This window comes from Amborella trichopoda, chromosome 13 (genome assembly GCF_054954075.1).
Source record: "Amborella trichopoda isolate Santa Cruz 75 chromosome 13, AtrichopodaSantaCruz75HAP2 v2.0, whole genome shotgun sequence".
In the NCBI taxonomy this organism is placed as follows: domain Eukaryota; kingdom Viridiplantae; phylum Streptophyta; class Magnoliopsida; order Amborellales; family Amborellaceae; genus Amborella; species Amborella trichopoda.
In genome coordinates, this window is record NC_142348.1 from 12,013,636 (window position 1) to 12,040,286 (window position 26,651).

The following is a 26,651-nucleotide window of genomic DNA, read 5'->3' on the forward strand; positions in this document are numbered from 1 at the left end:
ATTTTTTTTTTTTTTTTCATGAGCGACACTATGCGTGCAGCTCAGGTGACATAGGCTGTGTCGCCCACCATAAAAAATAGAAAATAAAAATAATAAAAATAATTGAAATGGGTGACACACCTAGTGTCGCCCAACCTGTGAGGGCGATACTACTTGTGTTGCCCGGGTGACACCACTGGTTTTGCCCAAATTTTTTTTTTTTTCAATACCCCATGTTTCCACTTAATTAAAAAAAATTTGTTTTTTTGGGGCAACACCACTAGTGTCACCCAAAATGTTTTTTTCCAAAACAACCCCATTCAATTTTGGGATCTTTTGGAAATCAAGTTTGGTTTTACCATTGGCTTTTATGGCTGTTTTCAAACATTTTTATTAATTTTTTAAAAAAATTAACACGCTTCCCGGTGGCACGAGCCTAAACTGCCAGCCAATTTTCCAAAAATAAAAATTTCAAAAAAAAAAAAAAAAATGCTCCTCGGTGGTATGAGCCTAAACTGGCAACCAAAATCCAATTCAAAAAAACGTCAACCGCGTGTGATGTAAAAGAGCTAAGACATGTATTGTCTATCCTCGTATGATGCAAAAGGTCGGGTGTATCCAGTTCAACGTCAAACTCGTGCGACGTAAAAGAGCCAAGGCAAGTAACGTCTAGCCCCGTATGACGTGAAAGGTGTGGTGTATTATGTCTAGCCCCATAAGACGTAAAATGGTTAGGTGTATTCCGTCTATCGTCGTATGATGTACAAGGGTAGAGTGTATTCTGTCTATCCTCGTATGATGTAAAAGGGTCGGGTGTATGGTCCATCGCTGCAGAACGCTAAACTGCTTAAAAAGCTTTAGGGTTGCAGGAGTTAAAACTGCTAACCAACCTTGTTTTTCAAAATATATTTCTCTTTTAAAAAAATTTCACTATATGCCTTGTGTTTTCAAAAACTTTAATTTCTTTGTTAAAATCGTAACATGTCCTCGCTCTGGGTTCTATTTCCAACCCTAGACAAACTTCTGCTAGGGTTAGGGTTAGGGTTTTTTTTCACTATATCTTGATTGAAAATTATGCATTTCAAATTCATGGATTTTTTTATTTTTTTCATGGATACTATTCCTTGCAAGGAATAGTGAAAATGTATTTCACTATATAGTGAAAAATGATTTCCTATATAGTGAAAAAAGTATATAAGAATTTTTTTTTCACAAAATTTTTTCATATTTGGATTATGAAAAAAAACTTTTACAAAATTTTTTCACATGAATTTTTTCACAAAATCTTTTCATGTTTTCACATGTGAAATTTTTTTCATGTTTTCATGTTTTTTCAAATTTGCAAGGAATTTGACTATGGATTCCTTGAATTCAAGAATTCCTGGAATTTTCATGAAAATTGCAAACATAGTCTTGAAAATTTTCATGAAAAATCAAGGAATTTTCAAGGAAAATTTTCAAGAAAATCTTTTTCAAGAAAAAATTTTCAAGAAAATTTTTTCACTATATAGGAAATCTTTTTTTCCTATATAGGAAAAAATTTTCAAGAAAATTCAAGGAATTTTCAAGAAAACATTTTTCAAAAAAAAATTCGAGGAAAATCTTCAAGAAAATTTTCAAGAACATTGTCACGAAAAAATTCATGAAAATTCAAGGAATTTTCATGAAAATTGCAACATAGTCAAATTTTCATGAAAATTTTCAAGAAATTCAAGGAATTCATGTTTCATTGAATCCATAGTAAAATTTGCAAGGAATTCATGGTTGCAAGGAATCCATAGTGAAAAAATTTTCATGTTTTCACAAAATTTTGTGAATTTTTTTTTTTCACAGTGAAAAAATTTTGTGAAAAACTTTCATAGCGAAAAAAATTTTGTGAACATTTTTCTTCACAAAATTTTTATGTGAAAATTTCATAATTTTTTTTCACAAAATAATCCTTTGCAATCATGTTTGGATAAAGTATACAAAATTCATGGATTTTTTTTTTCACAAAATATTTTTCACTATATAGTGAAAAAAGATATAGTGGAAAAAATCCATGGATACTATTTCTTTCATGGATTCCTTGTATACATTATTTCAGATTTTTGTCATTGAAAATTCCTTGCAATCAGAATTTGAAATCCATGGATTTGAAATACAAAATTCTGTATTTCAAATTTTTAACCCTTGAATTTTGTATACTTACAAAATTCATGGATAAAGTATACAAAATTCATGGATTTTTTTCACTATATCTTGATTGCAAATTCGTGGATTCCTTGCAATCAGATTTGAAACCATGAATTTTCAACAAACATGAAGTCTGTGTAGGGTTTTTTTTAAATCAAGAGATTTGAAACCCTAGCAGAAGTTTGTCTAGGGTTAGGGTTTTTTTTCACTATATCCATTGTTTAGTAACAATGATACAATTTTTCTCTCTAAAATTTTAACATACTTTCTCTTTCTGAAACTCAAATTTTGGGATAATGTATCTTTACAAATTTTGAGATAGTTTCTCTATCTAAAATTTGATATGGTTTCTCTCTCTAAAATTTAATATACTTTCTATCCAAAACTTAAAATTGGAAATTGTTTCTCTAAAAATTTTGAGGTAGTTTCTCTCTCTAAAATTTTTAGGTCATTCTCTCTTAAAATTTTAATATGGTTTCTCTTTCTAAAATTGTAAGATACTCTCTCTCTCTCTAAAACTAAAACTTGAGATAGTTCTACTCTTCAATAATTTTGAGATAGTTTCTCTCTCTAAACATTTTGAAGTAGTTTATCTCCCTAAAATATGGCATAGTTTTTCTCTCAAATTTTAAGATACGTTCTCTCTTTAAAAGTTAAAATTTGAGATAATTTATCTCTAAAAATTTTGCGATAGTTTCCTTTTGTAAATTTTTTTGAGTAACAATGTGTATGTATAGAACCCCAAAGGATTACCATTAAATTTGGTACAGATCTCTAGAAAAGTTATCACATGGCTATGGTAATTTTATATAGCCACTCTCTTAAATTATCTCTCAAAAATTTGATATAGTTACTCTCTTAAATTTTAAGATACTTTCTCTCTCTAAAACGTCAAGTTTGAGATAATTTCTCTATCTGAAATTTTGAGATAGTTTCCCTCTTTAAATTTTGATATAGTGTCTCCCTAAAATTGGGTATACTTTCTCTCTCCAAAATTTAAATTTTGAGATACTTTCTCTCTCTCCAAAACTTACATTTTGAGAGTTTATCTCTCTAAAATTTGTTGAGATAGTTGTTCTCTATAAAAATTTCGTGTACTTTCTCTATCTAAAATTTGATATAGTTTATCTCTAAAATTTTAACATACTTTCTCTCTCTAAAACATAAATTTTGCAATAGTTTTTCTCTCAAATTTTTTTATGATAGTATCTATCTCTAAAATTTTTTTAGGTAGTTTCTTTCTCTAAAATTTGATATAATTTATATCTCTAAAATTTTAATATATTTTATTTCTCTAAAACTCAAAATTCGATATAGTTTCTCTCTCTAAAAAACTTGTGATATTCCTTTCTCTAAATTCTTTTTCCAATTTCTCTTTTTAAAATTATAATAGTTTTTCTCTAAAATTTTAAGAATACTTTCTCTCTCTACAATTTTAAGAATTGTTTCTCTCTAAAACTTAAGACTTGATATAGACTCTCTCTCTAATAATTTTTGAGATAGTTTCTATCTCTAAAACTTTTTAGGTACTTTCTCTAAAATTTGATATAGTTTATCTTTAAAACTAAAAAATTGAGATTGTTTCTCTCTCTAAAAGTTTAAAATAGTTTTTAAATAGTTTTTCTCTAAAACTTAAATTTTGAGATAGTTTATCTCTAAAACTTAAATTTTGAGATAGTTTCTCTCTCTAAAATAGATAGTTTATCTCTCTGAATTTTTTGGTACTTTCTCTCTCTGAAATTTGAACATCCTTTCTCTCTAAAAGTTAAAACTTGATATAGTTTCTCTATTTAAAAAAATCTGAGATTGTTTCTCTATTTAAAAAAATTTGGGCATGCTTGGGTAGATTTTAAAGCATATATTCCTAATATCTTGGATATTGTCAAAATCCACTGTTTGGATTGTTTAATGACTAGGATACTTAAAATCAAGAAAATCAAAATCATGAAAATAATACCAACTTTTTCATGATTTCATTTCCACACCAAGACCTGTTTTTTTGTATTTCCAAGGCCCATGGATTTCACTCATTGGCTCCATCGACCCGAAACATAGGGAGCATTTGGTAGGTATGAAAAGTTTAGAGAGACAAAGTACTAAAATTTTTTAAAAAGAGAAACTATCTCAAAATTTTTAGAGAGAAAAACTATCTCAAATTTTAACTTTTAGAGAGAGAGTATGTTAAAATTCTAGAGAAAAAAAGTACAATTTTTTTTTTTAAGAGATGAACTATCTCAAAATTTTAGAGAGAGAAACTATCTCAAATTTTAATTTTTAGAGAGAGAAAAATATGTTAAAATTTTAGAGAGAAAAAATATGTTAAAATTTTAGAGAGAGAAAATATCAAATTTTTTTAGAGAGATAAACTATCTCAAAATTTTAGAATGAGAAACTATATCAAATTTTTAGTTTTTAGAGAGACGCGATCATATTTTAGAGAGAGAAAGTACATGCAAATTTTTAGAGAGAGAAACTATCTCAAATTTTTTAGATAGAGAAACTATTTCAAAAAAATTTAGAGAGAGAAACAATCACATATTTTAATTTTGAGAAAGAGAGACTATATCAAATTTTAGAGAGTAGATAAAAAGTTTTAGAAATAGATACTATCTAATTTTTTTTAGAGAGATAAACTATATCAAATCTTAAGTTTTAGAGAGAGAAAGTATTATTAAAATTGTAGAGAGAGAAAATATTCTTAAACTTTTAGAGAGAAACCATTATAAATTTTTAGAGGGGGAAATATCTTGTTTTTTGGAGAGAGAAACTATCTCGAATTTTGAGTTTTAAAGAGAAACTGTCTCGAATTTTGAATTTTAGAAAGAGAAATTATATTAAAATTTTAGAAATAGAAATTATAGTAGATTTAGAGAGAGAAACTAGAGAAACTATCTAAAAATTTTTAGAGTGAGAAACTATCTCAAAATTTTGGAGAGAGAAACTCTCGCAAAATTTATGTTTTAGAGAGAAAAAATATATTAAAATTCTCGAAAGATAAACTATATCAAATTTTAAAAGGCAGTTGGCATACGGACGCCTCCGTTAGTGTAGAGGTATGGTGCCCTTCAAAATTTATCATGGTATATAATTTTGATGTAAAATATTATTAGGATTATCTCAAGATCTATTTTTATATCTAATTATAAAATTTTAAAGTTGAAAAATGGTTAAAATCAAGTAGATCTATAAACATATGAAAATCTTGAAAATGGACGGTGTAGATAATATGTTGTAAAATGCATTATTTCTGAAACTTAAAATCTTTTTATCTTTCATAGTCATACATCTTGATGTCGAGATGATCAATCAAAGGGTTTTTCAACATTAAAACTACCTTTTCCGATGGATTTTTGAGTGGCATTCGTAGTTCTACATTATAAGGTGGCATCCGTATGTAAACTTTTTCCAATTTAAATATAGAGAGTACATGATATTTTAGGGAGAGAAACTATCTCAAAAAAATTTTGAGAGAGAAACTATCTCAAAATTTAAGTTTTAGAGAGAGAAAGTATCTCGAATTTTAAACTTTGGAGTGAGAAAGTGTATCAAAGTTTAGAGATACACCATAATAAATTTTGAAGAGAGAAAGTATTTCAAAATTTTAAATAGAGAAACCATCTCAAACTTGAAGGTTTTGAGAGAGAAAGCATCTTAAAATTTTAAAAGTAATTATATCAAATTTTAGAGAGAGAAAGTACATAAAATTTTTTAGAAAAATAAACTATTGTAATAATTTTAGAGAGAAATTATCTCAAATTTTAGCTTTTAGAAATAGAAAGTATCTTAAAATTTGAAAAAAAAAACTATATCATATTTTAGAGTGAGAAACTACTTAAAAATGTTTAGAGATAGAAACTATCTCAAAATTATTGAATAGGGGAACTATCTCAAGTCTTAAATTTTAGAGAGAGAGAGTATCTTAAAATTTTAGAAAAAGAAACTATATCAAATTTTAGAGAGAGTAAATCACCTAAAATTTTAGAGAGAGAAATTATCTCAAAATTTTTAGATAGACAATTTCAAATTTTAAATTTTGGATAGAAAGTATATTAAATTTTAGAGAGACAAATGTTATCAAATTTTAGAGAGAGAAACTATCTTAAAATTTTTATAGATACACTATCCCAAATTTTGAGTTTTAGAGAGAGAAAGTATATAAAAATTTTAGAGAGAGAAATTGTATAAGTTTTGTTATCAAACAATGGACATAGAAGTGATTGCAAGGAATCCATGAATTTTGTATAGTTTATCCAAACATAAGATTTGAGGACTTAATGTTGAAAATCCATAAATTTCCCTGGATTTCAAATATCTAAGATTCTTTATTTCGTCCTATCCAAACGGGACCTAGGTACTTTATCTCTTTAAAATTTTCATGCCTACCAAATGTTCCATATGTTTCAGATAGAAGAAGCCAATGAGTGAACTCCATGGGCCTTGGAAATTAAAAAAAAAGAAGGTTTTGTTGTGGAAATGAAATCATGGAAAAGTAGGTCTTATTTCCATGATTTTGATTTTAAGTATCATAGTCATTAAGTAATCTAAGCGGTGGATTTTGGCAATATCCAAACTATTAGAAATCCATGTTTTAAAATCTTCGTACCCAAACATCCTCGGAGAGTATGACTATTAACAGAGCAGAATGACAAACCAGGATTCATATAGCCAATCCTAATTAGTCGGGACAAGACTTTGATGATGATGATGACTAATAATATTTTAATAAATATATTAGTAATTACAAAATATTAGAATTATAATTAATTATTATAAACGTGTTATACTAGTATAAGTAATTACATGGCCATATAATAATATTAACAAAATTATGATGGTTATAACATGAATAATATATGATATTGTTTGGTTTATCTTATGATTACTAAATATAATTATAAGTGAACTAATTATAATTTAAATAATATCCTCTTTATATTATTGAATTTGGTGCGTCAAATGTTGATGTTCTAATATAAGTATAAATGAACTAATTATAATTTAAATAATATCCTCTTTATATTATTGACTTTGACATGTCAAATGTTTATGTTCGATAATAAAATATCATATAAACAATTTACTAATTTTACTAAATAAATATCTAATAGTATAAAGATTACTAATTTTACTAAATAGATGTCAATAGTATAAAGAGATAGACAATCATACTTTCTCATTCATGACACTCATATTTTCCCACTCCATTTGTATCTTAATATTTCAAAAAATCTTAAAACCAAATACAAATATGAAAGCATTGAAGAGCATTTCGGGTATCTATACATCAACATAAATACTATCCACTACTTAATCAGTTAGTGAAATTTCAAGGTAATAGGTTCTATTTCCATTTACACCCATGCATCAATAAATCTAGACTCGTTTGCATATACACGTGTAATCAAATTTAGCACCGGTTCTTTCTTCATAGTACACACACTCGAAACAGCCACCGCATGTTTTTCGTAACACACTGCCTCTCATTCTCGTGGGCAGCACGTGCGTCTTTACTCGTATGTTATGCTTCTAACTCTCGACGACGAGAAAAAATAATCGATGGGAAACCTTCTTAACACAGCGTCAATATCCCTTTCTTCATTGGTGGCGGGCGAGCCCGAAGCTTCTCAAAATCCAAGCACTAGCTAGGGTTTCTTCATCTGATTCATTCTCGTTTATCAATTACTACACAAGCAGGTGTTTTTCTCTCAATTCTCTCGTTTCTTTTGATCTTTTTGTTTTCAATCGTGCTCTGTTTTTCCAAATCAATTGATGGTAGTTGATACAAATTGTCTGCATTTTTGCTCAATTATTGTTTCTTGTACCTTGATTACTGTTTAGGATGAATTTCTTGTTGGATATTTGTGTTTTGTGTCTGGGTTTGATGCTGGATTGGTTCCTGTGTCGTGATTAGCGATGGAGAACGGCTACTGGTTAGGGTTTGGTGTTTTAGTTTTGGCTATCATTGAAACTTTGTGTCATGCTTGTTTTCATGTGATTGCCCCATTGCTGCTGATAGTTTTGAGTTGAGTCGGTGTTCTCTATAGGAAAAACTAGGGTTTGATATGAGCGCATTGGAAAGGTTTTAAATTTAGAGCTTTCGAATTTTAATTTGAATGATATGATCAAGATCACATCAATCACATCTAAGTTTTTTTTTCATGTCTTTCCAAATTTCTCCAAATTAATTGGAGAGGTAAATGATTTTTAATTAGCTGACTCTGTGCCAAAAGAGCGGTTTTTTCCATGGTTGCATTTGCAATATATGATATTTTAGGGTTTCTGGATATAGTTTCGAGCCTTTCCTTCAGAATTACCTCACAGGTAGTAGAATCCTTGTGCATAATTGTGAATTTCCTTGAATTTATTTAACAAATGTGAACTTAACTTACTGAGTATTGAATTGTTTTTCTGATAAATTTTGCACGAAAGATATTGTTATGGATAAAACCACATTATGTGAGGACATCTCCCTAGGGGCCTATTGGAGAAGTGGAGGTTTAATCTTCCTTCTTGCTCCTTGGTTCTTCAACCTTTATTTTGTTGCTCAAGAGCACTTTTTTAACTTAGCTTGAAAAAACTTATAAAACTTATTTTACATGAACTACGTGGGATTTTTGTTTGTGTCATGGTTCACCGTAAAATGGTAGAATAACTTATAAGTAGAAGATAATTCAATGGGATGTTTCTTATTAAAAACACATAAGAAGGTGATACAACTCAGAATACATGTTTAACTATTTAGGTGACTTTGAAGCCCATGCAAGTTGGTCATTCTGGCAACAACTTTTGATTTATAAGATCTCAGCTCGTAGAAGTTATCTGATGGTTGACAAAGGAATTTCTTGCAATGTATAGCTTATTTGTTTAGGGAAGGGTGCATGTGGGTTTACTATTCTTGCATGGTTATATTTTGCTCATGAACTGTGGTAGTTTACTTGGACAGAGAGTTTACTTTGAAAAATGTTATCAAAGATTTTGGATAGAGAAGGCATTCCTGAGAATCTACTTCACAGACTATTTTGATGCTTCTTTGTCATTCGTAGAAGAAGCAATTGAATTATTGGATTCAGTTAATGCCAATTACTGTTGTGTGTATTTCTGTGTTATTTCTAGATTGATTTGATTATAGTTGTTAATTTCTTTTCTTTCCATTTCTTATGCATAACTTTATAGGCAGACATGGAGTTTCTGTCTATATAATTTTTTTGGTTGGATAACCCTTGTTTGCCTTCAGCCTGTGTTTTGGAATCATGTGGGTGCTATGGATAGAAATAGATATTTTCCATTTTTATCCCTCTCATACTGTGGTGGCATGAGCACGTAAATAGGGAAAAATAGCTGCAACTAAAGAAGCACTGACCAGAACCTGGGTCATCACCAAAAAATTTTGCCACAACAGCACTCAAACCGTGGTTATGGGATGACATCAGTGTTATAATTCTGAAAGAAATCCTGGATGGATTATCTGAGAACTCTGTTTGTTGTGCTGTTTCAACTCCTCTTTTTTGTTTTCTTTGTTGTGCTGTTTCTACTCCATATCTGCTCCCTTCTTATCCAGCGAAAAGGAAAGCAAAGGATTACTGATAGTTGATGAGAAGGGACATTTTGGAAAATTAGTAATTCTATCTATGAAAATGCATTTGTGGCTAGTCAATCAAGGATTCATGATAAAGTGGCATTCGATAAAATATGAATGGCCCTCCATCTAACAAAGATTTTACAAGCCTTAGTATCATTTAAAGAAAATACCAGGTGGTGTATTTTGCATGTTTGTTTAATTTTATAGCACATTTGAGGGTTCCTATAATATTAATAAACTATTGGACACAGATTGCGACTTTACAAGATATCCAATCTGACATGCTACAGGCCACAGCTTCCATTGAGAGTATGCCTTATATATCTCATTTTTCATGGGATGAAGGAGAAGCTGTTGAAGATGGTGTCATATCAAACACTGGGGAAAGGCATCACTTTAAAATATGCCGCATTTACTCTCCCAGTCACTAGGTCTTGCATGACCAAGGAAAAACACCAAGCAATTAGTTTCAACTAGCTTTGTCCGATATGTACAAGGTCTTTTACTAGATGGTGAACAAAAGAGGGTAATATAAAGTAAGTCAACTTGAAGTTGAAGGGCTAACATGGATTGATTTGCACCAAATATTGGGAACCTATAGCCATGACCCATTAGTAATAATTGTTCTATAACATATCGGGGCTTGCTCATATAAATATGAGAAAAGCCACCATTCATGTGACAATATGCTCTAGAATCTAAAATGCTAGAGGCGGGTGTTTCACCATGAGGCAGATGTTTCATCACAGACCCTTCAGCTTGAGATAGTTTCTGGAGAGTCATTGGAGCTATAAGAAAAAGTAATTCACAATAGGAGTTGAGAGAGTGGAATCACAACCCACTTTAGTCTCATTATGATTGGAGGACGCAAAGGATGCAAGTGAAGTTGCAGCTATCGACTATGAAGGACAGGCACTGTTAATTGATTTTGCAGTCCTTTAGGATTTTTTTTCCTGGACATGTAAGTTCTTTAACCTTTTTGTGATACTGTGCGGTGACGTGCTGTGATTATTTGCAACACTGGCCATTTCCTGCGATATGTTGAACTGTGTCCTCTTCTCCCATTCGCACCTATGATAATATTGGCTGAATGTTATGTTAGGCTGAGTCTCCAAATGCCCTGATCCTTTGTTGTGAGGGTAGACTGCTCATGTGAGCCTCTTGGAATATAATCCAAACATGACTTTCATTTAAAGTAGGGAAGGAGTGGGTGCCTCATCAATTATAGACTCATTTCTTACTTATAAGTTGTGTTGAGATGCCTTGTCGACAGCTTCTATTACCTGTGTTATTCCTTGGTTGTAGACTTGTAATTAAAAACTGTTCCTTCAAATAAAAGATACTTGGTCTATTCATCAAGGAATAAGATGTTGAATATTCAAATCCTAGTGCCTAGTCAAGAAGTGGACTAACCATTGTCTATTTTGTTAGGGTATAACAATCTTAAGCACCTCAAAGGGATATGTTAGTGCCATTGGTGCTTTCTTGCTGCAGTTCAACATTATGCTTGAAATGCATAAGATAGGGCTCGAAGGATTCTTCAGTTGATTTGTCTCCTTGAGACATTGACTCAGGACCCATTTGTGTGGCTGATGAATTCCAACTAGGAAGTGAGTTATTCATAATTGAATGGAAGACAGTTTTTTACATGCTTAATGTGTAAATAGTCTGACCCTATGTCTTTTTCTCATCTACGTTATAATGCCCCGATATAAATGCTGGTTGTCCATTTCAAATCTTATCTGTTCGTTTGTTTCCAATTATTCTAGTATTTACATGAGATTTTTTTTTTTGGCTTGTTTCCTAGTATTTTAGCTTTACATGATCGCACGTCAATTGCTTCAGCTGAAGTTTGTTTAGCATTCAATTTGAAATATTTATTGCTGCATCCTATGTGAAATTTGATTTGCGTTTTTTTTACTTTTATGCAGGAATTAGTAATCCATTCCATTTCCAAAGTTTGTTAATCCTAATACTGAAGCCATGTGATAGGAATGGAAAAATAGCATCAGTGTTCATTGGAAGATGGGAATCTGGGTTATAGCTGTTTGGTTCTTGGATGCATGCATGTTTGGACATGGTTACCATGGTTGTGTCATGATTATTGGCCAGTGTTGGAAGTGTAGGTCGTGGAACAGTAAAATTTTAACTCTCAGCACAATTAGTATTTAGAAGTTCGCAGCAGCAATATGCATGTACAGGCCCATATGTCGGGACAGATTTCAGGGCAGCTTCCTAATCAAGCTGGTACTCAGTTACCAGGGTTACCACAGCAGAATGGTGGCACCCTGCCTTCCCAGGTCCAAACCTTAGGAGGTTTTCAAGGATCATGGCATGCAGACCCTGATGTCATTGCAGTGCGCAACTGTATGCAAGAGAGGATGTAAGTCTTACTTACCATATGTGGTTGTTCTCTAGGGTGCTATTTATCCATGCTATGTAGTTTAAAGCCATTCTTCTTCTTTTGTTTAAGAGAATTACTTGGCAGCCCTCTAGTGAATTGTTTTTCTTGATAATAGTGAACGGTTTTTCTTGATATTGGGACCTTTCTATCGAATTGTCTTTGGCAGTAGATATTATTAGTTGAAAAATGATTCAAAGATTTCCTTTCTGAATATCGACAATATGAAGGTGCAGTAATATATTCTATGCTATATTGCGTGTGATCCTTGAATATTCTGGAATTCTGAATTCTGGTGGGGTTAAAATCTGGAGACACACAGCATCAATTTTTGGTATATGATATCTGGAAATTTGGCCGGAAGCTGTAAAAATATCTCTTTTTCATATTTGGCCAGTTTGAGAGATGCATGCATACATTTTTGCTTTCTGCAGCTTGCACTTTCTGCAACGGCAGCAAAAAGCTCCCAACTGGCAGCCAAAGCTACCCGATCTTGTAAAACGCTTGGAGTCCGGCCTGTTTAAGGATGCTCCATCTAAGGTTGGAGATGACAACTTAAATAAGTTTGTGTTTATCTTTCTTTTCTGAATCTTAGGCTTCATTTCTTCTGAAGAAAAGTACATATGGCACACTGTCCATGCTGATTATGGTAAAAACATTTCAATTACAAGGGAAGTTTGCAAAATTTATTTGGACTTGTATAAGGACATGGAATTGGTTATTCATGTGCTTTCTGAAGTCTCTGAATTTTAATTGAATTGAATTTATTATGTTTCAATACCAGGACGAGTACGTGGATTTAGATACACTGGAGCGCAGGATACAAGTGATTTTGGAAAAACATTCAAATCGCAATCAACAATTAGTTCATCCAGTTACTTCTTCATCATCCTTTGGTACAATGATACCAACTCCAGGTCTATCACAAAATAGCAACACGAGCCCTGCACTCCCTTCTTCTATGGATAACCAAGGGATGGCAAACATGGGTAGTAACAGCATGGTACCAAACACTGTTGGCATGGGAAACATGTTACCAATGACAAATGGACCTGTTGGCATAGGACATGGCACTTCCTTTAATGTGTCTGATGGTAATTACAGCAAATCATTCTGGTGCTTAAATATGTTTTTCCGTACTTCATAAGATGGTGACAAGTTTCTTTATTTCATGTTCTATATTTTCAGGACCTGTACATAATGGGTATCAACAAACACTTGGCAATATTGGTTCTGGAAACAATTTGGTTTCGTCAATGGGCATTCAGAGACTTGGAAGTCAGATGATCCCTACTCCTGGACTGAACAATCAACAATCCATATCGGTGAACCCTGCAGGCTCTAGTGGAGGAGGTTTTTCTTCTATGGAACCTATTATGATGCCACATCAACAGCCTCCGAAGCCGTATATTGGAAGTCAAACTAATCGAATGCATAATCTTAGTGGCCAAATTGGAATTGGCTTGAGATCTGGCATGCAGCAAAAACCTTCTTATGGGTTTCCGAATGGAGCCTTGAATGGTGGATTGCCCCTGGTTGGGAACAATATGCATCTAATGAATGGGACTGGGCCATCTGATGATTATTTGAGTTCTTCTATTTTTGGAAATTCTCAAAAACCCCCTCAGCAGCAATTCGAACGGCAACGCCAGCAACAACTAATGCAGAGTGAGTTGCCTCTGTCATCCTGTTTTTCACTTCAGGACAGCTTTTTTGCTATTGCTATGATTATGAGCTTGTCTATGATAGTCAAGCATTGAGATGCAACCCACAATCTAGGATGTGAGAATATGCTGGGTTTGTTTTGTTAAAAGTTGTTGTTCACTGTATTTGAAAAACTAATAAGTACATAAAGTAGTTTATGGTTCTCCGCATATATTCATTTTGCTCTCATTTCAAAGTAATTCTCGCAATCGGATATGATGTCGTCCTTTTTTTTTGAGAATGGTAGATGGATGTGTTACTCTTTTAATGTATGATTTCCTTTCCAATTTTTTTAAGTAGATGGGTTATGTAACCATTTACAAAGAAAAAAGTACTCCTGCAGGTGAAAGTTTTGCAATGAATGCTGCTGATCTTTCTGCTACTGGTAATTTATATGGTCCTACCACGTCTATGGGACCTGCTGCAACTAACCAGAATATGAATTCGCTCGGGTTGCAGTCTAAGTTGAAGACCCACTCTGCCTTGCAATCCCATCAAACCAATTTGCAGACACTCCAACAGGCTTCACACACCAAGTCTCAACAGTTCGATCACATGGCAAAGATGAATTTCCAGCCACCTCAGATGACAAGAGACCATGTACTCCAATCTCAGCAACCACTTCAAAAGTACCAACAACCTCAGTTTCAGCAGCTGTCTCATCAGGCATATCAACAGTTTTCCCAGCATCAACACGAACAGAAGCAACAGAATCAGCATCACCAACAAGTATTGATAAAGAATGAAGCAATGAGGCAAACTCCGCCTCAATCAAACCTGGGTGGACAGATGATGGGAGAGCAGGGAATGGAGCCCCATGATGATGGTATCCTTCAGCAAATATCAGATCAGTATCAGCTCACTGAAACACAAAACCAGTATCAGCAGGTTTCAGCTGCTGAAGATCATTCCAAAGGATCTCAGATTCTTTCACACAATTCAAGCCCCCAGGAGTTGCGCTCCCAACTCTCTCAGCCATCGCATCAAATGCAACAGACTTTGCATCCACACCAACAAATAAACCAACAACAAAATGAATTTAGCAGTGTCGCTATTGGATCACAGGCCGAATCTCTCTTGCATGGACAGTGGCATGTTCCAACTGCTGATAACTCGCAGGCTACCGACCAGTCATCGCTTGAGAAGCATGTCCAAGAAGATTTCAGGCAGCGACTGATGGTACTAGATGAAGCTCAAAGGCCTCATCTCCTGCAAGAGGGATCTATGGGTGCAAGGGTTAATTCTTCAAAAGGGGCGCCAATGCTGGAAGCACCTATTGGTGCTAGCCGTGGATCTGGGAATAGAAACAGTGAGTTGCGTGGACAGCAATTTCATAAGCAAACAAAGTGGCTTCTATTTTTGTTCCATGCGAGTAAATGTAAAGCTCCACATGGAACTTGCCTATCTCGCGAATGTGTAATTGGTCAACAGTTGTTGGTTCACATTGCAAAGTGTCATGAAGCTCAATGCGGATATCCTCGCTGCCGTGAGTCTAAGGGTCTATTATGGCATAAACGTAATTGTCGTGATGCAGATTGCCCTGTTTGTATTCCTTTCCGCCAAATGATATTACGACATAAGGCTTTGAATCGTGCCCCGTCTGAATCTGGACCATCAAATGCGAAGAATGGTACTTGGAAGACTGTGAATGCTGCAGATGCTACTAGAACAACGACGAAATCTATCAGTTCTACTTTTGAAGCTTCGGAAGAATTGCAATCTTCACTGAAAAGAGTGAAAATGGAGCACTTGTCACCATCTGCTCCCTTGATCAAGAGTGAGCCTCAGGTGTTTGTTCCTCCTATAAGCCAAACACCAGTACAGTTTGATGAAACACCACAAGTATGCCATGTTGCTGAAGATTCTAGAAATGTTAAAGTTGAGGGTGTGGTAATGAAGATGGAATCATCTGTAGTTGCAGCTAGAGTAGGTCTTGAAAGATGTGTCGAGGATAAAAAAGCTGAACTAGGGCAACCAGCTGCAGCAATGGCTGAGGTTGTGTGTTCTACTACCAGTGAAGTTGTCATTCAAACTAAGCAAGAACACCAGCCGGATCAGATGGAGACTGAGCCAATTAAGAGTGACGTTAAGCCTGAAACTGCTGTAGCACCCATTGATAATGCAGCAGCTGGTAAAATGGGAAAGCCAAAGATTAAGGGTGTGTCGTTAACTGAATTGTTTACTCCAGAGCAAGTTAGAGAGCACATCATTGGTCTTAGGCAATGGGTTGGTCAGGTCAGTCCCTTAATTCTTTCATCTGTGACATTGAAAGTTTTCTTATGACTATCTGATATCATGCTACAGTACTGCATCGTGCATTTATCTGTGTTGGACTTTTTATTGCCTTTGAGGTTTTGAGTGTGATATGAAATTATTTGATATGAAATTATTATCTTTACTCATCTTATAAGCACCATCTTTTCCTTGATTAAATCTATAAGGGAAATATATTCTTCATGTATAACTTTGTAATCAACATGAAATATTAAATGATTCATTGTAATTTCTTCTGCATTTCATTATTTATCTGATCTCTTAATGGAATTGGCAATCTTATACATTAAAACATAAAATTTGGGTCTTTCTGCAATTTGGTCAATGGCCTGTTGTCATCAGTTCTTGGCTTAATATTCTGGGGCCCCTTACTTTGTGCTCCTGAGCTTACTACTTCTATAATTTGTGGATGGTTATCAATGTGACCTTTCCTATGTCACACATTGAGAGGATCTTTGGACAAAGTGCACAGGAAAGCACTTGTTTAACACTGAAGGATGGTACAGATAGAGACATGGAATTCTCTGGAAAGTGCATCATCCCTCATCCTTTCCATTGTTCTGCCTCCTACTGATGCCACTTCACCGTTTCTTAAATATCAACAGAAACACAAGCATTTTTTTTTTTTTTAAATATTTGTAATGAAGAAAATCATTCTAATTCATACAGCATGAAACTGATATTTGTCTCTCAGTATATTTGGATGGATGAAACTAGTCTATAAACTCTTGGCACATCGACTCTTGCCCGAGTCACTTTAGCATGAGAGTTGCCTGAGTCTTGTGTTAAAGCACGAGAGTTGCCTGACTCCAGTGTTTTCACAGCTTTCTAAACAAACACTCCGAGTCTTTCAAGATTCGTCTTTCAGACTCTGAAGACCCTGGTGAGTTCCAATCCAATTCTGAGTCTTCAAACACTGGTATGAAAGTTCTGTGCAACTCATTTCTATACAGAGAATTGGGCCTCTCTTTTCTTTCTTTCTTTTTTTTTTCTGTCAGAGGCAAACTGTTGTCAGATCTAGAGTGCATAGTCATCTGTATGCTGTTAAGTGTTATTATCTGCATGAGATCTGTTGAACTATTAATCTCTATGCACTTGCCACATCGCACTCGTTATGGGGCATAGGATACTCAACCTCTGTGAACCTTACCCAGTTGTATTTTGAGAGTGACCACACAATGCCACTTGTTGGTGCTCATTTCCTGCCTGTTGGTTGGTTCCATTCTGGCTCAAGTGGTGCTTTTTGAACTGATCATCTTATAGAATCACCTCCTTGATGGCTTTCTACTTAGGTTAATTGAATCATGTTTTAATGAATACTTTGCCCTGACAGATGATATCTTCCAGCCTCCAGGTGTATTTATTTGTTAGGCTACTACAATTTTAAAGCAAACTGTTACTTCATAATTCGGGTCTTATTCTTTCCCCATATTTTGTAGGTTATTTGGGTTATTTATGGTTTTTCTGTTTGCCCACCTGCTAACCACTCAAGATGGCATTAAATATCTTTGGTAATTCTTGCAATTTGTACCTGGTATACATTAACTGGTGACAGTTATTTCTTACGTCCCTCTTTTCCTGTAGTCTATTCTTTACAGGGGACTAATTGTTCTCTTTTTCTGGTCTTCTATACTTTACAGAGTAAAGCAAAAGCTGAAAAGAATCAAGCAATGGAAAATTCAATGAGTGAGAATTCTTGTCAGTTGTGTGCTGTTGAGAAACTCACTTTTGAACCACCTCCTATATATTGCACACCATGTGGTGCTCGTATTAGGAGAAATGCTTTGTATTATACCTTTGGCACTGGTGATACTCGGCACTATTTCTGTATTCCATGTTATAATGAGGTAAGAGGAGAGTATATTGAGGTTGATTGCACTAATATTCCGAAGGCAAAGTTGGAAAAGAAGCGGAATGATGAAGAAACTGAAGAAGCGGTGTGCTCTCTCTCTCTCTCTCTCTCTCTCTCTTGCTCCTGTTTGGGTCATTCTCTGCTCGACTTAAAGATCTTTCTCCTCATGGTCTCCTATTATTTGTCTGCAGTGGGTTCAATGTGATAAATGTGAAGCTTGGCAGCATCAAATATGTGCCCTTTTCAATGGCAGAAGGAATGATGGTGGGCAAGCTGAATACACCTGTCCTAACTGCTATATATCAGAGATAGAAAGGGGAGAAAGGAAGCCTTTGCCTCAAAGTGCTGTTCTTGGTGCAAAAGATTTGCCAAGAACTATCCTTAGTGACCATATGGAACAACGACTTTTTAGGAGGCTGAAGCAAGAGAGACAAGAAAGGGCAAAACATCTGGGGAAGAGTTACGATGAGGTAAGTCAAAAAGTTGATGATTTCTTTGACAGTTATGTCTGAGAAACTCAACTGTAAATCATGTGCATGTAATTTTTCCTTGGTATCAGAAGTATGTCGATGTTGGTATATGTTCTGCAATATTTTCTTTATTATTGCCATTTTTTAGTGTTGATGGCCTATTTGATTATTGACCTGTCATCTAAAACCAGGATCTTTCTCTCAATATGAATTGATTCACTTGTCTTTCCTGAGTTTTTTTTGTTAAGAATATAAAGGACCCAGAACCTGGGTGGCCCAGTCGAATCCAAAAAGGATGCCCATTTGAATTAAAAAAAGATATATAGTATAAAAAATAAAAATTAGGTATTTAGGGCACTTTGAGTTTGATTGCTCAATCTTCAAACTTCCACCATCAAAGATGCTTTCTAAGGACTCAAAATCTTCTAAAAGACCTCCAATAGATCTGTAAAATATCAAAAATTAAATCTAATATCAATGGGCGATGTTTTGATCAATTTTTGTCAAGTTTGAAAAACCCTTCGATCCTAAAGAAATTACCAAAAACTAGTTTTTTGGAGGCTCTCTCTCTTTAAAATGGGCTCCAATAAGTTAGGTTTCAAATGAACTTAAAACCATCATTCTAACCCTTTATATTTTTTTAAAAAAATCAATACAAAAAAAAAAAATTTCACCCTCTGGGTGGGGTGCCCACCTAGGCGGTTTCCGTACCCTCTAGGCGGGGGACCTGCCTAGGCGGGTTCCGTATCGCCTAGGCGGCCGCCTAGGGACTGCCGCCCAGATTGGCAGCCTAGGCCTAGGCGATGCTCCCAGGCCTTCTGGACCGCCTAAGTGGCCGCCTAGGCTCTGGGCGGTCTGCTTTTTGAATCATTGATCCGAATGTCACCCCTGTATTATTTTAATTGGGAATGTAATATTATTTGTTTGCTTTTTATATTATGCATTTTTTCTCTTTTTTTAATTATTGCAGTATGTTCCATGATTTTATCAGCAGCCATTGGTGATCTTTTATTTTACACCTGTATGGTGCACACGTGTAATTTATATGACTATTTTTCAGGTGCTTTAATTCCATAACCTGAGGTGTTATGAAGTTCATAATTCTGAGTCCATCTTGCTCTCACTATGAGCAAATAAATTTATGGCTCTGTTTTCTTCTGTTATGATTTTGCGGGACTTTTGAGAGTCTTCTAAAAGAGATTGTATTAAGGGGGGGAGTCATTTTTGAGCATTGTGGTTTGATAGGGGAGGGTTGGGCATTGGAACACATCCCTTTTGGTGCTTGTTATGTATTTCAAAGTTGCCTTCATGGCTTTGTCGCTTGGTGATTTTTGGTGTTGGAAGAGCTAGATATTCTTTGGGGTTTATGTCCTTATTGTTGCATTGTATTGTTTATGTTGTATTTTTGATGGTTCTGTCTGTTGAGGAGTCCTCTGTACCATATTGATGCAGGAAGAAAAGGTGGGAAATTGAATCCGCCCTTAACTTTAAACAGGTAAAAACAGTAATAATGGAGAAAGAACATGGCTGTAAATCAAGCCAAGAGAAGAACAACTTTCTTCTTTCATAAAATAAAATTCATTCTTATAACAAAAATATGATACCCAACCTTTTATAAGCCTAAGAAACCATAATTTAACTTGAGATCCAAGTAAACATTTATGACTAAAAAATACCCCTAAAACAATATTAAATGTCAAAAATACCCCTGTAAACAATAACTATGAATAGTAATACGTGAACAGTACCATGAATAGTACTCATGAATAGTAAATAAAAAAATAAAAACCCTGGAATCTAAAAACAAAACTTAAAAGTCCTAAAACTAAAATCAAAATATACATCCTTTAAAATTGAATAAAAATAAAAAATAACAATAATGCCCTCCATCATTCTTTATTAGTTGGAGAAAACTCATCCTCGGGTTTTGAATTGTGTTAAGATGAACCTTGCATCAAAACCACCTTCTTCAACCTTCTTTTTTTTTGTTGGCTCAAATATTATTTGAGGTAAAACAAGAAATAGATCTTGATATGTATATTGAGGAAATCAATGCAAATTTATCAATTACGGATATCTTTGAACTCCCTTTAAAAGTTGTGTAAGATACTCCAAACTCAATTTTATGGTCTTTAGAAGCTTTCTCAACATTTATTTCATTACTCTCTGGATCCAAGGCTACAATGTGCCAATTCTGAGTCGACCATGCTTTCACTTACTTTGATTCCAATGCTCGAAATCTCTTGAATGCTCCACCTCTTGAGTATTAATGAGATCTTCAATGGCCATGATTTGGATCAGTCGTTCTGTTGCCTTCGCTCAATATTCTTCACCCTCTTCCAAAATATCTTTACCATCAGCTTGATCCTTAACATAGATCGGATCTCCTAAGAAATCTTGTTGTTTGTTTGAGTATATATCAAAGATTGGTGGTGAATTTCAATCAACAACTTGCTGATTTTTTATGCAATCTGTGTCAAAATCAATAATCTCATCCTTCAAATCGAAAACCCTAGAGTGATATTCCCCACGTTTAGGTCTTCTATCGCTATCCTCATCACCCGACTTCACACGCGGAGCGCGAAAGTGAAAAAGGCTTGTACTTGAGATCCTCTTGGGCTAAAAGATCATTGTCTGCCCATTATTGGGGTTCACAAATTGTTGCACCAGTTGTTGAACTTTCATTTCAAGTTCCTCAATTCTATTATCTCTGGGATCATGGATCGGGTCTACGAAACCCGCCTTGCATGGCCCCTTCTTACCGCCATGGGATCACGAAATCACAAACCCTAGGTAGATGATAAACAAAAACCTGTTGAAATCAGCAAGATCTAGGCCTTGTTGTTGATGTAGGCCACAAAAATCGATGCTACAACACCATGCTATAGTCCCATGCTACAGTGACTTGCTATATTACTGTTCGTGCGGATCGCGTACTTTGATACCATTGGATATAGGAAGGAAAGGTGAGAAATTGAATCCACCCTTTTCCTGAACGTTAAACAAGTAAAATCAGCAATAATGGTGCTGTAAATCAAGGTAAGAAAAGAAAATTTTCTTCTTTCATTAAATAAAATTCATTCTCATAACATTTGCCTCCCAAAATATGATATCCAAATTTTTATAAGCCTATGAAACCTTAATTTAACTTAAGATCCAAGTAAACATTTAAAAATCTACAATACCTTTAAAACAATAACGCGTAAGCAATAACTGTGAACAGTAATGTGCATATAACTGTGAACAGTATCATGAATAGTAAATAAACAAAATATAAAAGACCCTAGAATCCCGAAAAAACTTAAAAATCCTAAAAATAAACCCTAAAACTAATATCAAAATATACATCCCTTAAAATTGAATAAAAATAAAAAATAACAATAACTTTGCCCTCAATCACATATGTTCTGGTTTTCGTTCATTATGTGCTTAGGCTTTATAGTTTATATTCTTTAAATTGTTGCCATTTGGATGATGTGAAACGACCTTGGCCTGTCTATTTTCACCCTAGCATATTGCTGCATATTGGATGATACCCTGACATAGTGGATCCTAGTTTTCCGTAGTTCCCTTAAGATTCAATCAGTTGCATTGGATGCATGTTTGTGGTCTCATATTTGGAAACTCAATTTGCTGATTTTGATTTATTGGAATGGATTGTCATTTTATTGACAGGTTCCGGGAGCAGAAGCACTTGTCATACGTGTTGTGTCATCTGTTGACAAGAAATTGGAAGTGAAACAGAGGTTTCTAGAGATTTTCCAAGAACAAAACTACCCATCGGAATTCCCGTACAAATCCAAGGTGACGTGCCTAAGCACCTGTATGGTGATAAAATGAGTCATCTTTTTTCTGACAGTTTAGATTAAAATTGATATGTGATATTAGATGGGAATATTTGGTTTTATGAGAACTTCACTGATGATGATCGCATTATTGATTTTCCAGGTCATTTTGTTGTTCCAGAGGATTGAAGGTGTCGAGGTCTGCCTTTTTGGCATGTATGTTCAGGAATTTGGTTCTGAATGTCAGTTACCAAATCAAAGGCGTGTATATCTTTCGTATCTTGACTCAGTAAAATACTTTAGGCCTGAGACAAGGACTGTGACAGGAGAAGCTCTCCGTACCTTTGTTTATCACGAAATACTGGTACTTTATGCAACATTCACCAAATTTATCAGACTTATTCTTGTATAATGATTGAAATTTTAATTTCCGTAACTATACTTATGGGTAATGGCTTCAACTTCAATAGTAATATGTATTAATGTTGGATTAAGCTGTTTCTAAGGCTATTCAGTGAAGAACAGTAAAAGATTGCTGATAAGGGAACTCAAATGACATTTGTTTACAGATTGGATACCTTGAGTATTGCAAGAAACGGGGTTTCACTAGTTGCTATATATGGGCCTGCCCCCCTCTGAAGGGTGAGGATTATATTCTATATTGCCATCCTGAGATACAGAAGACACCGAAGTCCGATAAGCTACGGGAATGGTGAGTGTTACCTCTCATGCTCCTTCCTTACTTGTAGGCAGCTGCGAAATATTTGACATGCTTTTGATTGGTGTTGAGGGTTTCATGACATGAAGGTTCTTATGAAGCTTATGAGTTGTTTTTGTATAACTGTGTTTCAGGTACTTGTCAATGTTACGGAAAGCTGCAAAGGAAGATATTGTGGTGGATCTGACTAATTTACATGACCATTTCTTTGTGGCCCTTAATGAATCTAAGGCGAAGGTAACTGCAGCTCGTTTGCCATATTTTGATGGTGACTACTGGCCAGGTGCTGCAGAGGATATGATAAATCAACTTAGACAAGAAGAAGATGGGAGGAAACAACAAAAGAAAGGAAAAACGAAAAAGACTATTACAAAAAGGGCATTAAAAGCTGCTGCTCAAGCTGATCTTTCAAGCAATGCCTCAAAGGATGCAGTATTAATGGAAAAAGTAAATTTTATCTCTATCTTTATTGCTTTAGTCTTTTACTCTCTATTCCTCAATTTTCATCATAGATGTGGTGAATGTTTATCTAGTGTTGGTTTTGTGTAAGACGTCTCGCTGTGTTTAATAGGGGCTATGGTGGTTGCTAGTCAATTGATAAAAAATCATGATCTATTTAAGAAATTTCTTTTATTGAGTCAGTGGCTATAGATTGCATATTTTTTCGTTTCCTTCTTGGTGACTGTTATCTTATTTTTGCTCACTTGTCCTAGTTTTCGAGATTCTCTATCTTTTTTTGTTTCTTATAGCTTGTAGTTCCCATGTATAGCTTGGAGATACCATTCAACCAATGAAGGAAGATTTCATCATGGTGCACTTGCAGCATGCATGCACCCATTGTTGCCATCTTATGGTGTCTGGAAAACGTTGGGTGTGCAATCAGTGCAGAAACTTTCAGCTCTGTGACAGGTGACACTTTCTTGTAAATGAATTACACTTGTAAATGCATTTTGTAGAGAATTATTCGTACTCCTTTTCCCGTGCATGATGGAACTTCAATGCCTTTCTTGTGAACATGGTTAAGAAATAGCCAGTGGTAGTACAAGTCACATGTATACTTGTCATGTGTTGTTGGAAAGATAATGGGTGTTCTGTTAGTGTAATTGAATTGTTGATCATGAAACTCATTCTGTTGCAGGTGTTATGATGCTGAGCAAAAACTCGAAGAGAAGGATCGACACCCCATCAATAATAGTAGGGAAAAACATGTCCTTTCTCCTGTGAGTGTTCTGAACTAAATTCTATTTCCATTTATCAAATTTTTTTCTTTTCTTTGTTTTTTCTTTGGTGATAAAGGGTTTTCTGCTGTTTTGTTGTTTTGTATTTTAAGGTTGTTTGAGAATGTATATAGCGTCAGTTGCACAAAAGTTTTGGCGATTTCTTCTAAATGTTTTAACTACACCATACAGGTTGAGATAAATGATGTACCTGCAGACACTAAGGATAAAGATGAGATTCTAGAAAGTGAGTTCTTTGACACCAGGCAAGCATTTTTGAGCCTTTGTCAAGGAAACCATTATCAATATGATACTTTGCGGCGAGCCAAACATTCCTCAATGATGATACTTTATCATCTCCACAATCCCACGGAGCCTGCTTTTGTGACTACGTGCAATATCTGCCAGCATGATATTGAAGCCGGCCAAGGATGGCGTTGTGAGGTCTGTCCTGATTATGATGTTTGCAATGCTTGTTATCAAAAGCAGGGGGCTGTGGATCATCCTCATAAGTTGACAACTCACCCATCCCTGGCTGATCGTGATGCACAAAATAAAGAGGCTCGGCAGAAACGGGTTTTACAGGTACTGTTATTGAGTTAAAAAATGAGTATGCATTTAAAGTTTAATAAATAGAGTATAATAAATTTATTTAATTGTGGATAATCTCTGTTACAGCTTCGAAGGATGCTCGACCTTCTTGTTCATGCTTCTCAGTGTCGCTCTCCCCATTGTCAATATCCACATTGTCGCAAAGTCAAAGGCCTCTTCCGCCATGGGATACAGTGCAAGGTCCGGGCCTCTGGTGGCTGTGTCCTTTGTAAGAAAATGTGGTATCTCCTGCAACTTCATGCTCGAGCTTGTAAAGAATCAGAGTGCCATGTTCCTCGTTGCAGGTGTGTAAAATCTTCCTCTCTTCTCTTATTTTAATATCCCAATTATAAGAATGTGTGTGAGCGAGAGAGAGAGAGAGAGAGAGAGAGAGGGAGAGAGGCTATTTGAGGAATTTTTGTCAACAGAAGGAATGTGTATTTTGAGTTATTTTTTGGCATTGACAAAAGAGTACCTTTTGTGGTGGACTTACAGGGATTTGAAGGAGCACCTTAGAAGGTTGCAGCAGCAATCTGATTCTCGACGAAGAGCTGCAGTAATGGAAATGATGAGACAGAGAGCTGCAGAGGTTGCAGGGGGCGCAGGCTAATTTATTGTGTACAGAGTCAAAAGGAGAGATGCATGGTGAAGCAGCTGCTCTCCTGTTATTTATTGGAAAAGTATGGGAAAGCAGCAGCCGGCTCGTTGGGTCTCTAGTTTCTAGGAGAATGCTGGGGAATTGGAATTTTGCAGGCAAGATAATGAGAGAGAGAGAGAGAGAGAGAGAGAGAGATGCACCTTTTGTGCCTGCCAGTCCCTGGCCCCCTCTAGTGATTAACGGAGGTTCCAGCCAAAGGTATCATCGTGCTCGACACTAACTGTATCCTTTCTAAACTTAGGAGTATCAATCAGTCTCAGCCCCAAGTATCAATGAGTGATTCTTTGATTTTAGTCCTGTAACTCATGCTCGTTTCCATCCCTGGTGTCGAATGTACTATATGTCCTTAATTTGTTATTAAGTCTTCTCAGAAATTCAGATCCAAGTTTTTTTGGCGCCTTAGGCCCTTAATTTGTGCTGTCCTTATACTATAAATTTATCTCTATGATAGCAATAGGATGGCTATAATGTTATGTGACCAAGGGAATGGGGAGAGCATTTTGACCAGAAGCCAAAGACATAAAACTGCATTTTCAGCTGCAAGGTTTAAGGTCCATGGTACCTGACTGGAGATTGAGAGGTTTGTACAGATTCAATTGTGTTGGCCGGATTAATTGTAATGTTTCAAAGGTTTTCTTTGTGAAATGCAATATTCCTGTTTTATCTATGCTCCTTGCATCTCTCTCTCTCTCTCTCTCTCTCCGGCCCCGTGCACGCTCCCAGGTACCCCTCCTTGTTTGAGTATGTTATTTGAGTAAGTTATTCTTTTTCTTTTTTAATGATAAATTTGTTTACTAATTTGCGACTTCTTTGGAATTTTCAATTTTTTGATTAATGATAACCTGGACGGCCCCGATCAGAACACTACCATATAGAAATATGATTGAATGATTTGACAGCTTGATAAGGTAAAGGGGTGTCCTACTCTATTTGCATTCTTTCATGCTCATTGTTGGGATTCAAGACAATGAGCAACCAGCTTACTACATTTTACAATAATTTCGAGCCTTCTGTGATATCGAAAGTTTATCAGTTTAAAATATTTCAGATGCGGAAATGGGATTGTACCACTTTTTTTTAGTACTAGGAGGTGGAAAGTCATTTTTAGTCATCCAATAAATTAAATTGTCAAAATTAATTTTGGATTTTTTGCCGCACTATCTTAAACCATCTAATTTCACATCCAACATTATATCATTTCACATCTAACAGTCAATAATAATTGTGACTTTTTGTATCGAAAGTAAA

The 26,651-nt window shown here is 34.9% G+C and overlaps 1 protein-coding gene across 2 annotated transcripts; it reads left to right on the forward strand.

The window, feature by feature from the left end:
* The first annotated feature begins 7,751 nt into the window (after positions 1-7,751).
* Positions 7,752-26,068, forward strand: LOC18432109 (histone acetyltransferase HAC1). 2 transcript variants are annotated; one of them, XM_088855617.1, is made up of 17 exons: positions 7,752-7,848; positions 11,665-12,116; positions 12,569-12,674; positions 12,919-13,228; positions 13,323-13,802; positions 14,139-16,073; positions 17,753-18,049; positions 18,156-18,434; positions 22,110-22,238; positions 22,383-22,583; positions 22,789-22,931; positions 23,072-23,384; positions 23,707-23,846; positions 24,076-24,157; positions 24,347-24,739; positions 24,833-25,050; positions 25,241-26,068. In XM_088855617.1, exons 6-17 carry the CDS (start codon positions 14,139-14,141, stop codon positions 25,353-25,355), a joined length of 4,245 nt encoding a protein of 1,414 aa, XP_088711743.1. In that variant the 5' UTR covers positions 7,752-7,848; positions 11,665-12,116; positions 12,569-12,674; positions 12,919-13,228; positions 13,323-13,802; the 3' UTR covers positions 25,356-26,068. The 2 variants fall into 2 exon arrangements, with proteins under 2 accessions (XP_088711743.1, XP_006842284.1); XM_006842221.4 differs by having other exon boundaries at positions 14,182-16,073.
* Positions 26,069-26,651: the final 583 nt, after the last annotated feature.

What these genes read in the sequence shown, in the direction of transcription:
- LOC18432109 (XM_006842221.4), top strand. Translation starts at nt 11,923, where the DNA reads ATGCATGTACAGGCCCATATGTCGGGACAGATTTCAGGGCAGCTTCCT. An exon ending in AATTCCCGTACAAATCCAAG is followed by an intron (nt 22,239 to 22,382) that starts GTGACGTGCCTA and finishes TTGATTTTCCAG; the next exon opens with GTCATTTTGTTGTTCCAGAG. An exon ending in TCCGATAAGCTACGGGAATG is followed by an intron (nt 22,932 to 23,071) that starts GTGAGTGTTACC and finishes ACTGTGTTTCAG; the next exon opens with GTACTTGTCAATGTTACGGA.